The 16,082-nt window shown below is 41.2% G+C and overlaps 1 protein-coding gene across 9 annotated transcripts in view; it reads left to right on the top strand.

Annotated features, from left to right (window-relative positions):
* Window positions 1-16,082, top strand: part of PHACTR1 (phosphatase and actin regulator 1) — a 318,474-nt gene that overhangs the window by 229,408 nt on the left and 72,984 nt on the right. For all 9 annotated transcript variants that reach the window (XM_057424312.1, XM_057424310.1, XM_057424311.1 and 6 more), the window contains one exon: window positions 15,565-15,645. In XM_057424312.1, coding sequence (XP_057280295.1) covers window positions 15,565-15,645 — 81 coding nt within the window. The remainder of the gene's footprint in view (window positions 1-15,564; window positions 15,646-16,082) is intronic.

The raw sequence follows: 16,082 nt of genomic DNA, 5'->3' as shown, positions 1-16,082 counted from the left end.
TGAAGGCAGCATCATTACACACAATCAGTTACACAGCTCTTGTTACACAGTTGAGGTGCAGATTGGAGTGCCAGCCAGCCCTACAGCAAAATGCGACATAATGTGGAGGAGTTCTGTTGTAAAATAGTACATCGGGGAATTTTATTTTTGTCTACTTTGTCCTCCTTCCCTCCAAGAGGTTCATTAGTCTCCAGGGAAAGATGCAGTTTAATTCTTGCCTTTTAAAGAACTATGTAAAAGGGATAATTCTAGTCACTTTTCATGCAGATACTTGAACACCTGTTTCTCCTTCATTTATCTGCCTAAATATTAGTTCAGGATAATGCCTACTGCTCTGGGGTTTTTTACCTCTTAATAATGAGGTGAATACCACAAGTGGCTTTTCTGTAGGCCTTAAAGAAAATTATATGCAACAAAATCATGAGATGCGGGGGTCGTATGATAATTTAGCTGCAATGTGAAGCTAAATTTGACATGCCATCACATGTAACTGTTGTGTTTCTTCACAGTGTATTCATCTGAAGTGTACACCACCCCATATTCTGTGAGCCTGCTCTTTACTATGGAAATTCAAATATCTTGTAGTTAACTAGTTTCAGTGAACCTTGCAATATTTGAAGATTATCAATGTCATCTTTTCCTGCTGCTTATTCCTCATTTGCAATTATAATAATCCATGATATTTCAGCCATCTCCACAGCAGCTAATTATGATGGCAGAAATAGACTGACATCTATTGCTATTATGCAACAGAAGTAAGTGAACTTTCACAAAAATAAATTATCCAGATCTTACTGATGAAAAAAAGACCAGGATGAGTTGTAACAGAAGAATATTTAGGTAGAGTTAATCATTAAATTGTAATATTTCTTCACTTACATCTGCATTTTGAAGTTACTTTGTGAATAATTTGTTGTATTTATAACAACATAATGGCATTTTGATAATCTTCAGAAAAATATTTCAAGGTAGCGTCAGCTTTCATCAAACTTGTACTTGTCCGTGGAGCCATGATTTTGCAGCCTCGCTGTGGTTCTTTTGTGAAGCATTATTCAAAAGCTGCAGAACAGCTCAACTTTATTCTCTTTGTTAAAAAAACATCTGCAGTCAGGTCGTTACCTGACACTGGGCAGAATTTCACATTTCAGGTTTGAATTCCATTGGCACTTCATATACTGCGCTGTCAGAAAGCAATCGATAATAATTAAGATTTGTCCAGTATGAAATATAGCACACTCTTGTACTTCCTAGATCTAAAAGAAAAAAAAGTTTGTTGGTTTTGGTTTTGGTTTTTTGTTAAAAAGTCTTAGCTTTCTCTGAAATTAATGAATGAAGAATGCTGAAGCCCATGTTGTAAAAGGGTTCTAAGCCTGATGCCACATTAGCTAGCAACCAGTGCTTCACGTGCTGTGAAACCTGAGCCCATTTTTCTGATTTTAGGTGCTGATATGTTGGCCTCTGTATTACTTAACAGGTCTGATTTAATCACACAAGAAAAATCCCCTGACATACATGGTGAGGAGATAAAATTCAGTTTCCAGTCAAAAGCAAACTAGGTGCCTTTGCACATTTCCCGACAATTAGATAATTGAATACAGTGTATAGTTTTGTGTGTTGGGATCGAGGGTATTTTCTCCTGATTCATTAAACACATACTTTAAAGATAAATGCACTCAAGGACAGACATAGTAGATCAATCTGAAGTTTATGTAGCCCATCATCTTCTCTTGCAGTCAATAGTTATGTTTAGTAAAAGCACATGCAAGAAACAAATATGTATTTATCTGTCCTCTCACATAACAAACTGGATTGCAGCACTCAGAAATTCATAAGCCAAAAGCTGCATTCAAATTAAGGAGCCATGTGTGGATTTATCCTCCATCAGTTTGTGTCGTTTGAACCCAGTTTCACTTTTGGCCTGAACAGATACCTCTTGCAGTTAATTCTTCCAGTTTGAAAAAAGACATTGCACACAAAAACATCTTCGGTTTGTTTTTTTCAGATGCAGTCTGATCATTTGTTCATTGATTTTTATTTCTTGCATTTTATAAATGAGTGAACGACTATTCATGGTGTTATATACCTCTGTTATATTCCCCATTGGTTTCCCAGGGTGCGGACTTCTGTTCTGTATTTGCTGTAACACGGTATTTACTCTAATATGGCCCATGGTCCTGATGGCAGGTCATGCAGACTGACCTACATCTCTGTCTGTTGTTATGGCCCCAGATTTGGAGCAATGGGTGATGACCACACTGCATGAGAGCAGGAACTCACACTGCTGCCAAAGGCTATCTTATGCATTTAGAAGGCAAAAGCCCTTCTGGCCTGAGTTTACCCTCATCTCTGGGTCCAGAAGAGGGCAAAGGCTGTAGGGATGCTTTGAAGGGCTATGCCAGGCCAAGGGTGCCCTGCCTGGTGCATTTCCCACCAGAGATTATGTAGAATTATGTGCTGATGTTGGCTATCCTGTTTTGTGCCTTGATTTTCCTTCAGGTGAACTACATAGTTCATACAGAGCACAGCCTGGGTGATAGTTACCATGTATTTTTGTGAATATCAGGGGACCAGGACCTTGGTATAAAAGATGACAAAAATACATTTTCACTACTACTCTTTATTCTTGTACAAGATGCCCCATCGCTTTAATTATTCTTTCCCATGACTTTTAGTTCTGCTGGTTTAGTTCTCTGTTTGGAGATGGATAACCAGTCTTGAATTAGCTGCAGACTAGTTAGTACACTAGTGCAGAGGTGCTGTATTTATTTCCTAGTAATTCCTATTTTCTGTTTCCTCTTTCTACTCAACCATTAAGATGATGTTTTCAGAGAATTCTCTGCAGAGTTTCCAAGCGCTGTCTTCTGAGTGGAATGACTAATTTAGCTGTTATTAAGTGTGCATAGTTAGGGCTGCCTATTCCCAAATGTCTTTTTTGTCTTATCAATGTTGAATTTTGTCACATGTCACTTAGTATCATAAGATCTTTTGTAGCTCTAAGCAGTCAGCCTTGGTTTTGACTTCAGTCAGCAGATTTTGTCTCTACCCTATTGCCAGACTTTCTAGAAATGTGTCTTTGTAAAGAAGAGAACAGGTTATACCATAGCCCTCTCTTATGTTTGGGGCATTCCTCCTTGCTCTCTATCTTGGAGCTATTCAGCCTGGAGTAGAGAAGGCTGCATGGAGACCTCATGGCAGCCTTCCAATATCTGAAGGGAAACTCTAAGGATGCTGGGGAGGGACTCTTCATCAGGGATTGTAGTGATAGGTCAAGGGGTAATGGATTTAAACTTAAATAGGGGAAGTTCAGGTTAGATATAAGGAAGAAGTTCTTTACTGTGAGGGTGGTGAGGCACTGGAATGGGTTGCTCAGGGAAGTTGTGAATGCTCCATCCCTGGTGGTGCTCAAGGCCAGGTTGGACAGAGCCTTGGGTGACATGGTTTAGTGTGAGGCATCCCTGCCCACAGCAGGTGGGTTGGAACTTCTTCATTCATAGACTTCTGTGAGCTTCTTACCTCAAACCCAGGATGATTCTTCTCCTATCTCCCTTCAGTGCTTGGTCTCCTATTTCTAGTTCTGCTCTATGTTGCTGTTCCTACACTGGTTGTATGGAAACCGAGCTTACTGGTCTGTAATTCTCAGGTGACTTTTTGACTCTTAAAACCAGCAACCTTCTATTTGCCACCTCCCACTTTTCTGTCTTATGTAGGTTATATACCATTCTAATCACTTCATGTTTGATTCCTAAGGAATTCTGCAAAGAAAACTGCTCGGTCTTGACAGTTTGCTACTCTTCGTTTTATTGATTTCTTTAAAAAGTTCTTCAAGTGACACTTCATTTAGAAAGACTTTCACAGCTTCTTTAATGAAGAATTTTTGTGACTGGGAAAAATATTTGGCTTGTTCACCATGGCCTTTACCCTTCTGGACCAATGCTTTTAACCTTAGATCAGCTATGAATGTACAAATTTTCTGTTTGGTTTTCTACATATTTAACGGGTAAACTTTATTAAGTTCTGGACAGTAGGGACACTTAGACTGGAATACTGCCCTTATACGTTTACTTTGTATAGTATTATCTACATTTATAATGTGATTGCACCATTAAGAACTGTTTAGGCTATCACCATATCTCTTTGACTTCACTGTCCTTCCTGTCTATTGTTTTCCAAATTTGCTTCTCATATCAGTACTTTTATTGTCTAAAGGTTGATGGTATCTTCAACTCTGTCTCCCTTTCCCCAGACAAGCATCGTTACTGGTTTTACACACTAAAAGAAGCACTAAGATAATATATACTACTGAGTGTAAAAATGCCTTCTATTTCCAGATAACCTCAGCACTTGCTGGAGAGGAGCCTAAAATGATTTTATCATGGGTGGAATTTTCAGTAAAATATACTGAAATTGCATATGTGGCTTTACTGTAGCTTGAACTATCATCAGCTTCCAAAACAGAAAGTAGACTAGGCAGGCTGCACTATTTAGGATGTTAAAGACACTTTGGGGTTTTTTTCAGCATTCAGTCCAACCAGCTAGTGTCATTGCACAAGCTGGAAATATCATCCAAAGATAATTGCTGGATGATGTGACAGCTGCAATTCAGGAATCTTCTTATTTTGGAGGAAGTGTCTGTTGCTTTGTGATTTAGTCATTTCTATAATCAAGTATTAAATGAATGATTTCCTGTTTGGCTCCTTACAGAGGTCTGTGTTGAAGGGTTGATGCCAGTTCATTCCAATAACAAATGCATTTTAAACTTGGGTGTGCTTAGTTGAGGTTTTGTGGGTGTACAAAAGTAGTGGTGGTTTCCTAGAAGCATTTGAAATCTTAATAGCTTCTCTCTCAAAAGAGTGCTAAGCCAACTTCTGATTTAAGTAGGTATTTCTTAGTCACGAGCTATGCTTTGAAATATTTATTTTAAACAGGTGTACATGTGGACACATATACAACTATCCATCTGCTTTATGTGTCTATCTGGAAGACTGCTGTGTACTCATTATTCTAGTATAAGTGGAAGAACTGTTTCCTAAACTTGAATTTACTACAACAGTGTTTGGGTAACATGTGGGTATTTTTTAAGTTATCCCAAATCCCTATCTGGTGAAATAGAAGCACTAGCAGATAAAGATTTCTTCACTGTACCCAAAATAGGATGTCATTAGGAAGTAAAGCACTGTTTTTACATGTCTGACTGTGGATACCAGGCAATATATGTTTGCAAAGTTACAGCTGTAAGGTAAACTCAAGCTGTAAAACAAACTACACAGCAGCTGGCTGGTGCCATAGAGGGAGTTGTGCTGCTTGTCCTACTGACTACAGCTCCCTTTTCTACCAGCAAGGTGATCCTCCCAGCTGGCAAACAGGGGGACCAAATACCTGCCAGTAGTTTGGTTGTCATCTCCTGGTGGTCCAGCCAAGCATTCCTCCTCCCTTCTTATCATCAGCCTGCCACGGTTTTGGTTTTATCTGGAAATTTTCCCCCCTTTTACTGTCCCAGGAAAACTAATTCCTTCACCTTCTAAAAGTTACATTGGAGAATCCAGTTCCCTGACATCTGCTAGACTTGTTTCTATAAAATGTGCTCTGCATTTGCCATCTGGATGTGTTGTCTGATGAGGAACAAATCCAAAAGCAGCAGCTTGCCTGGTTATTTATATCCCATGTGTAAACTCTGTTCTGGAGAGAATTCTTCAGAGAGCTGCAGGAGTTGTTATCTTATTCTAGTGATGCTCACCGTTTAGATGCTTTGCCTTTCACTTCGAGGAAGGTGCCTTGAACTATTATGCAGCAGAATAATGCAAATAGACATTTCTGCCATTACAGATGACACTGCAGGTCCCTACTGCAGTGTGGTCTCTCTGGGCTCCATCTTCTAAGGATAAGGGGAACACACAGCAGATACCCCACCCACCTCTTTGCTAATTTACTTTTAGCATAGTTGTTTGTTGTACATACAGAAACCTGAGACTGCAAGTGCCTAAAGCAACTAGAGTCACTTGTATAAAGCAACTGTTCTTTGGGACATACAGCCGCTGCTGCGGCTGTTTGTACATATTTCTTTCAGATGGTATCACTCATATTGTCTGTTTGCAAAGGTTTGGTGAACCCATATTCTTACTGCTTCTCTGATGCTACAACTTTCGTGTGTTGTAACAGAGAAGCCTGTAGGAGAAACCCTCATTTCATCCACTAGTGGTCCATGTGAAAACATTAATAGATCTCCTGTCATAAGGATCATGTCAGCTGCCTTCTGCTGGCACTTAGGACGTAGCTTCATTGCAGTGAAGGACTGTGATGGTAATAACTATGCTTAATTTATCTTTAATCTAACTATAGCTATTTAGGGTGCTGGCAGCAGTATGGACTTCAGCATGGGCTGTTCTAGCCTGCCAGGTTTCTTACTTGGATGAAAGCCTTCAAATAAGTGAGTACCACCCCCTCATTATGCCTAAATTATATATACTCAGAATGCCCAGGGTATTGCTTTATGTGCTGCAATCACATTGTAATTGCAGAGCAGGTGTACTCTAAGACAGGCTATTTTACAGTGTTGCAAATTTCTTTAATTAAGATACAGAGTGTCATTTTTCATTAAGTTGTGGAACGCAGTACCTGTTGGTGGCTCAGCTTTCCAGTTCTTGACCTAGTATTTCCTAGAAATTCCTGCTGCTGTGCAGCAGTTCAGATGGAAGAACAGGAGGAATGTATGTTCTCCATGTTTTCAACATTGCAGCCAGCCTTCTGATTTCTCCCCAACCTGTACAATGCTTCTCAAGTGTGATAATAAAAGCGATTATGTAGAAAAGGGATGAAAATACAAGCCTTTACAAAGTACTATTGATAGACTGTCACAGCTTATTGACACAGTGAAGTTCTGTTTTGCTGTTTATTAGCTGGGCAGTTGAGGGCATTAACATTTTTCTTAAGGGTGCCTACAGTCTTGCTTTCTTTAAACCTCCATTTTCTTGGGCCGTTTTTGAACACAAACCTTTTGTTATATTTGTCGAGATTTCTTGTCTTACCTCCTGTTTTGATGTATTCGTCTTCTGCCATGCTTGCTCTGCTTGGCCTGTGAAATCCATTATGTTGGGTTTCTTTGGATCTAGCTTGAAATTTAGTTCTTCCCCTTTGAAAGGCAACTTCTTTGATTGATATTTTCAGTCCTATGTAAAAAAAAATAATCAAAAATACTCCATCTGCTCTTGGATCAGAGTTCTGATTTCTTTAGTTCAGTTCCTTCTGTTAGTTATGATAGAGTTGTTCAGATACAATTTCTCTTCCTTTCTTTGTGTTTGCTGCATTCTTGGGTGTATGCTGCATTGTATTACTGTATTGTGATTTTTGTTTAATGTGGTTTGCAATATTTTGACTAGCTCCTACAATTCTGTGTTTGCAGATTTGACTTTGCATTCATTTTCCTCCTGAGTCTGTCCTCAGGCAGTTTATGCATAATAAAGATCAGTATAAATCTAGAGTTTTTTTAAGCCTGATTTCAGCTTCTTCCCCAGTTTTACTTTCTTTCGCCATTAGTAAGGAAGAGATAATTCATTTTTTATCTGTAGTTAGCAGGCTTGGCAACTGCTATACCTCCTAAACTCTTCTGGTTAGGAGCTAGGGATTTTAGGTTTGATCCTGCATTCTCAAAGGAACATGTGTATTTTTAGTGTGTTATATCACAGGCTTGCCTGTCACAAATGAAGATTTACCATGTTCTTAGTCTAGTGCTTCTAATTAGAGATACACCAGTGTCTTCAGCTGATCTGAATTTGAGTGGAAGCAAGATGCCCCAATACCATCCTCTCTGTGTTTTTATCAATTTCTCTGTGTTTTAAGTAGTCATAATCTAAAAACAATCCAGTTGTCATTGTAACACTGGAAATAAATACAATTAGTAGAGTTTTCTTCTTTTTAATTCGGCCTCTTTTTCCTATTATTTTATTTGTCTTAATTAGAGGTTAACCAAGTTTAAATCTGGAAGGATCATTTCACAGCCTTGTGTTGGCCACTGGCTGCAGGACAGTTGCTCTTGATGCTTTACTACTGATCTAGCAGGAGATGAGCAAAGTTGTTTCTACTTGTATCTCACTTTTCTACCTCTATAATGATAATAATGATGCTGTTTCATTCTGAAGTATTTAGTTACTCCTCTGGTATGGCATCAATGCCAGGTTTTGTTCCTGTTCTACTTGTTTGAGATATAGCCCATGCCACAGTTTTCCAAATGATTCACGTACTGAAAGGGATTTGGTCAACTGCTGTAGCAACACCTGTTTTGTAGAGGTATTTGTAATACTATTTTAAAATCAAGCTTAACTATTAATACCTCTTTCATCCACTTTAATACATCTTTCCTCCACTGATGTTCACTCGTTTTGTAATCTCATAGAATGGGAGTGCTAGGCTAAAATCAGAACAAGAAATGTCATAGGCATACATCGCAGACAAAAAGGGGCCCCTAATTCTTTTTAGGTGGCAATCTGTCTGAGCTAGATTTTGTAGATGGTACTGTTACAGAAAAACCCAGACTGAGATCAGACACAAAACTTCTGTAAAGAACTTTAAATCTCAAAGATTCAGAAACCTATTGGAATATTTTTTCTTCCCTCAGGCTTCAAGAGACTTATGAGTGTTTGAAGCCAAGTAAAATTCATATTTAGCACTGAGCAAAGCAAAACAGTTATTTCAACCAAACTATGTCTTGGCATTGGTTGAACCCCAAGCTCGCAGCAGCCATGCTGAGTGTCATGCCACAGCTATTGAAACAATCCTGAAATTGTTTCAGTAGAGCGGCCTCACAGTCACAGGCTGTGGTCGTCGTGGGGGATTTTAACTTCCCTGATGTTTGCTGGAAGGACCACTCGGCGACCCAGCCACAGTCCAGGAGGTTCCTCCAGTGTATGGATGATAACTTCCTCCTGCAAATGGTGGATGAGCCGACCAGGAGAGGAGCGCTGCTGGATCTCATCCTCACTAACAAGGAGGATCTGGTCAAAGCAGTAAGGGTTGAGGGCTGCCTTGGTTGCAGCAACCACGAGATGGTGGAGTTCAGGATCTTGTGTGGCAGGACTAGTAGAATACCAAGTAGAATTGCAACCCTGGACTTTAGCAGGGCAAACTTTGGCCTTTTCAAGCAATTGCTAGGGGAAATCCCATGGGCAGGGCTGCTTGAAGGTAAAGGGGCCCAAGATAGTTGGTTGACATTCAAGGACTGCTTTTTCCGTGCTCAAGATCGGAGCATCCCGACACGTAGGAAGTCAAGGAAGAGGGCCAAGAGACCTGCGTGGCTAAATAGGGAATTGCTGGGTATGCTCAAGTGGAAGAGGAGAGTTTACAGGTCATGGAAGGAGGGGCTGGCCACTTGGGAGGAATATAAGGCTGCTGCTAGAGGATGTAGGAAGGCAGCTAGGAGGACGAAGGCCTCCTTAGAATTAAACCTGGCGAGAAGGGTCAAGGACAGCAAAAAGAGCTTTTTTAAATACATGGCAGACAAAACTAACACCAGAGGCAATGTAGGCCCACTGATGAACAGGATGGGTGCCCTGGTGACAGAAGATAAAGAGATGGCAGAGTTACTGAATGCCTTCTTTGTCTCTGTCTACTCTGCTGCGGGCAGTCCTGAAGAGCCCTGTACCCCTGAGACCTTAGATGAAGTCAGGTCAACGGAGCGGCTTGCCTTAGTCGATGAGGAATGGGTTAGAGACCAGTTGAGCAATCTGGACATCCATAAATCCATGGGTCCAGATGGGATGCACCCGCGGGTGCTGAGGGAACTGGCGGAAGTCATTGCTAGACCACTCTCCATCATCTTTACCAAGTCTTGGGAAACGGGAGAGGTGCCTGAGGACTGGAGGAAAGCAAATGTCACTCCAGTCTTCAAAAAGGGCAAGAAGGAGGACCCGGGTAACTACAGACCGGTCAGCCTCACCTCCATCCCTGGGAAAGTGATGGAACACCTTATCCTTGGTACCATCTTAAGGCATATCAAGGATAAGAAGGTTATGAGGGGCAGTCAACATGGCTTCACTAAGGGGAAATCATGTTTGACCAATCTCTTAGCCTTTTATGAGGAAATAACAAGGTGGATGGATGATGGCAGAGCGGTGGATGTGGTCTACCTTGACCTCAGCAAAGCATTTGACACAGTCTCCCACAGCATCCTCACGGCTAAAATGAGGAAGTGTGGACTGGATGATCAGGTAGTGAGGTGGACTGCGAACTGGCTGAAGGAGAGAAGCCAGAGAGTTGTAGTCTATGGGGCTGAGTCTAGTTGGAGGCCTGTAACTAGTGGAGTGCCTCAAGGGTCAGTACTGGGACCGGTATTATTTAATATATTCATCAATGATTTAGATGAGGGAATTGAGTGTACAATCAGCAAGTTTGCTGATGACACTAAGCTGGGAGGAGTGGCTGATACGCCAGAAGGCTGTGCTGCCATCCAGCGAGACCTGGATAGGCTGGAGAGTTGGGCAGGGAGTAACTTGATGAAATATAACAAGGGAAAGTGTAGAGTCCTGCATCTGGGCAGGAACAACCCCAGGTTCCAGTATAGGTTGGGGAACAACCTGTTAGAGAGCAGTGTAGGGGAGAGGGACCTGGGGGTCCTAGTGGACAACAGGATGACCATGAGCCAACACTGTGCCCTTGTGGCTAAGAAGGCCAATGGCATCCTGGGGTGTATTAGAAGGGCGGTGATTAGTAGGTCAAGAGAGGTCCTCCTTCCCCTCTACTCTGCCCTGGTGAGACCACATCTGGAGTATTGTGTCCAGTTCTGGGCCCCTCAGTTCAAGAAGGACAGGGACCTGCTGGAGAGAGTCCAGCGCAGGGCAACAAAGATGATTAAGGGAGTGGAACATCTCCCTTATGAGGAAAGACTGAGGGAGCTGGGTCTCTATAGTTTGGAGAAGAGGAGACTGAGGGGTGACCTTATCAGTGTCTATAAATATATAAAGGGGGAGTGTCACGAGGATGGAGCCAGGCTCTACTCAGTGGCAAACAATGATAGGACAAGGGGTAATGGGTACAAACTGGAACACAAGAGGTTCCACTTAAACTTGAGAAGAAACTTCTTCTCAGTGAGGGTGACGGAACACTGGAACAGGCTGCCCAGGGAGGTTGTGGAGTCTCCTTCCCTGGAGACATTCAAAACCCTCCTGGACACATTCCTGTGTAACATTATCTAGGTGTTCCTGCTCCGGCAGGGGGATTGGACTAGATGATCTTTCGAGGTCCCTTCCAATCTCTAACATACTGTGATACTGTGTGATACTGTGAAATTAATGGAAATCTCTGTGAGCTGACACATTTACATTTTCTTCAGCTCCACCTGAGACTTTCATCTACAGCAGCATTTCTTTTCTTAAAACTACTCTTCTCAGTCAATTTTGATTTCAGCATCTTATCTCAGCTACTCACCCTTGGCTTCCTTTACAGTCAGTAGAGGCTAACAGGCACTTCCAAGGTGCAGTCAGCCTGGTTTAGATGCTTAGGCCGAGGTCAATCATGCCCAAGACTTGTTCTTAATACATAAAGAGCCCAGCTCAGAGGCAGAAGCCCACACTGTAGAAATTTGTATCAGATGATTCCTGCTCCGTTTGATTATCAAGAAAGTCTTCATAGTTGGAAGAAGTTCAAGGTGATATAACATGTTTTGATGCATAATCAACCACTTCTGAAAATCTCTCCTTCCTTACAAGTCTAAAGGAAATATTGATGGGGTTTTATCTTAACACTGTGCAAAGCAATTGGTTTACTTCTTTATAATTAATCAGATCTGAATTATTAGCAAAGCAAATTTCTGACTATTTAAATCCAAATATAATTGATGCATCAGAAAGCTTCTCTACACTCCAATCCTATAATGACCTTGACTTCCTAAAATTGTCATGAAAATTATAGTGGCCTTTGAAAGCAAGAATTCATGCAAAGCAAACCCCGGTGCTTTTTAAGACAGAGGCCAAGGGCAACCTCAATAAAAACAAAGTTAAGATTCAACTGGCTATCACAGGCTGTGGTTTAGTTTCAGCTGACAGATGAGAAGAAAGGGCAAGAGCTTGCTTATTTACTCTGCCCATTGGTTTAATCATCAACATGACAAATTATGCGAAGGAGGCTAGTTTATTCTCATATAGATGCAGGATGGCAGAGTTTATCTGAGATGTTTTGGTCTTGAAGGGAAGGATAGGAGGGACAGAAAGGTTACACGTCCTGACTACATAACCACCTCTCTGGTTGGTTAATGGAGCAGCAGAAGCGCTCGGCACAGAGGCAGTGGTGAGCTTCACCTTCTCAGCTGCAGGAGCAGCCCACAGTCACTGCCATCATGGAGCACAATAGCTTATTAAAGGAATAAAGACAAAACTGTACTTGATTTCCAGAATGGAGAGGCAGGAAATTCTCCTGACCCTGTCAAGGCTTTACTGATCATAATGGGTCTGCCACAGAGAAAAGCTCTGCTTGAACAGCAGAGAGGTGCTGCTCCTGAGGGACGAGTTCGAAAACTCCAGCTCAGAAACATTAATAAAAACATTTCCCACTGTTTCTTCATTAGAGCTTAAAAGAAATAGCATACTCCAGAGCACACTGGCAAAAATCTGTACACTTAAACCATCAAATGCACATATGCTCATTCCTATAAGGTATTTACTGAGAGTTTCTTGGAGAATGGATGAATTTGTTAAGATTTAACCAGTTTCTGCAATGAGTAGACCCCATAAACAGGGCTTAATGTTTATTTCTTATTTCTAATCACCTGGAAGATTGTACAAATGAAAAAAAAATGATGCTAATCACCAAGGAAAATCACCAGTGAAGTAATACACCTTCTGATAGATATTAATTATATTTTTCTCTGTCACAGAACTTACAAAGTTCTCATGAATCAAGGATTAATTCAGAGGTTTTTATTTATCTTTTGCTGTGAATGGATCCCTTCTCAGTGGAGAGTGAATTAATTTATTTTGTGTCAGCTTTATGGTTGAAAATGAAAATCCTTCATGAAAGAGCTGGCAACCTTTGCCAGAGGAATCCAGAGTGGAACATTCCGTTGTTTAGTCTGTTAGATCCTAATGAGTTCTGCATCTAAGCACTTGTCTTTTTTTTTTTTTTTCCATCTGATCCAGCAGAAGCATAGCAGTTTATGCACTTAAATGTGTGAGACTTGTTTGGGAGGAAGATTGTATTAGAGGAAGAGGCAGCATGTTCTATAGTTTTAGTATAACATCTGTTATTATCATTCAGTACGCTCTTAGCCCAGCATGCCCTTCCTCTAAATATCTTATTAATTAAACTGGCTTAGTAAGAAAATAATTAATACTCTTATGTCCTGTACCTACTTAGAGAGGATTTAGAAACTGAAAAAACGTTTTCGTCTGAGCTACAAAGTGTAGGGTTGTGGGTTTTTTTCATTCTTGATCAGAAGCAAATCACAACTAAAAGGGAGTATCTGAAAAGCCTGTGCATAGACAGTCTCCAAAAATACATATTTTGTGTTCAAAATTCTGCTAGACTGCAAAACTAGTACATGACTTTGAGAAGTCTTGGTCAATACTTAAGTGTCTTCTTCCCCAGGAACTGTTTTGGGAGAGGCACTTCTGCACTTCTTCAGAAGGTCCTCGTAGCCCTGTTTAGCACTTGATCCTCCAGAAGCCTCAACTCCAACTCACAAAATTGCTACTACTTTAATAATGTGGTGGAACTTCCTGGCCTTGAAGTCAGTAGTATGGACGCTGCCTTGCACAGGCAGCTGTTGACGAAGCAGGAGGGTAAGACGGTGAACCCGGGTGGGCACCAGTGAATTTGTGTGTAAAATGTGGATCTGTAATTTAGCTGTACATGGTAAAGGTACAGCAATAGCAGTATTTTCATTTTGTGAACATAGCCACTGTCTATATACAGAAACTGCTGCTTTGCTGCTGTTTCGCCCAACTTATTTCCCACTGAAGGACAAGCTCAGACACACTGGGTGTTATTTGCTGCTTACGCTAACAGAAAATGTCACTTTTTCAGGCCTATTGGAAAAGATGTTGGGTTCTGCCGAATTGCTTTTTGCAGTCAGGTAGGGGTTTAACAATCTCTTCAGTGGGAGAAGGCTTGGGAGTTAGGTCTAGCTTGGCTGGGGTTTTTTTGGAAGGTTTGAGGGCAGCTATTCTTATGGAGAAAGAGGAAGAAGCTTGAAATACTGTACTAGAACAAGGTGCCTTCAGCACAGGGAAAAGGCAGATTGGAGAGAAGTCTATAGGGTCTATTGGAGAGAGTTTATAGGGTGTGTCAGCAGAGACAGGCTTTTTATTAGCTACTCACTGTACCTACTGGCCATCTCTGTCCTGAAGAATACATCATCAAAACTGATCTCAAAAGTGGGAAACCTAAATTTATCCTATGGAAAAGAGTGAAGCAGAGCTGGCCCTGTTCATAATAAGCCATAAATATCTGACAACAAGTAAGTTGCAATGAGTGCAGTATGTCACTATAAGCACAGCTAATTTGCCAAGTATACGTGCCCCTGTGGGAACAGCCAACATGCAGCAATGCCAGGAAAGGTTATACCCTCATGTTTTTAGGGATGGAGAGAGTGTTTCAAAGCCTCTTTTGCTTTAAATCTGCCTTGGGCAGACTGGCAATGCTAAGTCCCGGTTCATTTGTGTGTGTGTACATCTGTGCTGGGTCTAATAGGGGAGCATATGGCAGAAGCAATTCGCCCTTGACTGTGCCTCTCTTTTGGCAGGCACAGGCTTGTTTCTCGCAAAGCACATGCAGTTGCAGCCAGTCCTGCACATAACTTCTTGCTCCCCTTGCTTGATGGCTTTCAGGTCTTTGCCTTAATGCATGTCCTTTGTGGTGTTTTGGTTAATTGGACATTGTTTTAATTACTGCTGAACTAAATAAACATGACATTCTTGTCTGTCATTTTGTCACCCCAGTGACGACAGTCTCCAAGCAGCCAGTACAGGACTTGGAATTTTCATACCTGTTATAAATTGCAGTGGCTCTCATGGAGTTTCCCTCATTTACACGTTTTTAGGGGAAAACACTCCTCCAGGGAGGAGAAGGCTCCATTAAACAGTTCTTTTTTTGCACTGTTCTAAGCTCCTTGATCTTCTCGGACTGGAATTAGTGGCAAACAAGTGTGGCTTCAAGGCAGCAGAGAGGCCAGTCATCTTCAGTGACCTGGGGACAGCCAATGGCCACGTCTTCCATTGGTGTGAACCTTTGTGTTGCGTCTTTTCTTACCTTTCCCTATCCAGCTTCTGCACTAATTGCCTTTTTCTCCTTTTGCTGTCTCTAATTCTTCTCAGAAATGCTTGGGTCACGTGTCAAAATTAAGCAATGGGAGTGCAGACATGCCCTCAGATCAGTCAGTCTGTAGCCATTTCTGTCAATAACAGCCATGCTACAGCTGCAGGCAGATTCTCTGGACTGCCAGTAGTCTTTATTTTGAGATGCTAATTTGCCACTGACCTGAAAAGGAGAAAAAGCATTTTTCAAATGCCTTAAAAGGCATAGAGCCTTTTAAAATGGCCATTTCCCTTCTTTTCTATTTATATGACCCTTCTCCTTTGCTTACAGCTTTAGAAAGAAAAATGTCAATGAGGCAAAGCAGAGAGGAGCTTATAAAACGAGGAGTGCTGAAAGAAATTTTTGATAAAGGTAAGTGTTGTTCTTTTCACAGCATTAAATCAGATCCCATATAGTTTTATAGTCAGATATTAATTATTGTAGCATTAGGAATTGGGGACACAGTTCTGAAGTGCAGAATAAGGTCTCTAATTTTTTCAAATCTCTTTTGATTTCACTGTGGTCTAGCCCTCTCCGCTGGATACGTGTGATAGTTACCTAGCAAATAAACCTGAAAACAAATCAGAAATATAAAGCAATGGTTGATAGTCACTCAATGCAAAACAGTGAGGAAACCAGACTGCAGGGAGATGGAGTGGGTCCGTGCCTGCATATGTTACAATGTCATGTTGAGTTACCCTGGCATTAACTACTGTGGAAAAGGGAAGCATTTAAAGGTTTTGGATCCTGATGAGCACAGAATGGTGTGCATTCCCTTGACAGATCAGAAGACATAATAATAATAATTC

Source organism: Pezoporus wallicus, unplaced genomic scaffold (genome assembly GCF_028554395.1).
Source record: "Pezoporus wallicus isolate ANWC-B61680 ecotype Strahan unplaced genomic scaffold, APGP_CSIRO_Pwel_v1 contig_5485, whole genome shotgun sequence".
NCBI classification, from domain to species: domain Eukaryota; kingdom Metazoa; phylum Chordata; class Aves; order Psittaciformes; family Psittacidae; genus Pezoporus; species Pezoporus wallicus.
Note: the sequence above shows the minus strand (reverse complement) of the source record. Positions and strands in the feature narration are given on the sequence as shown.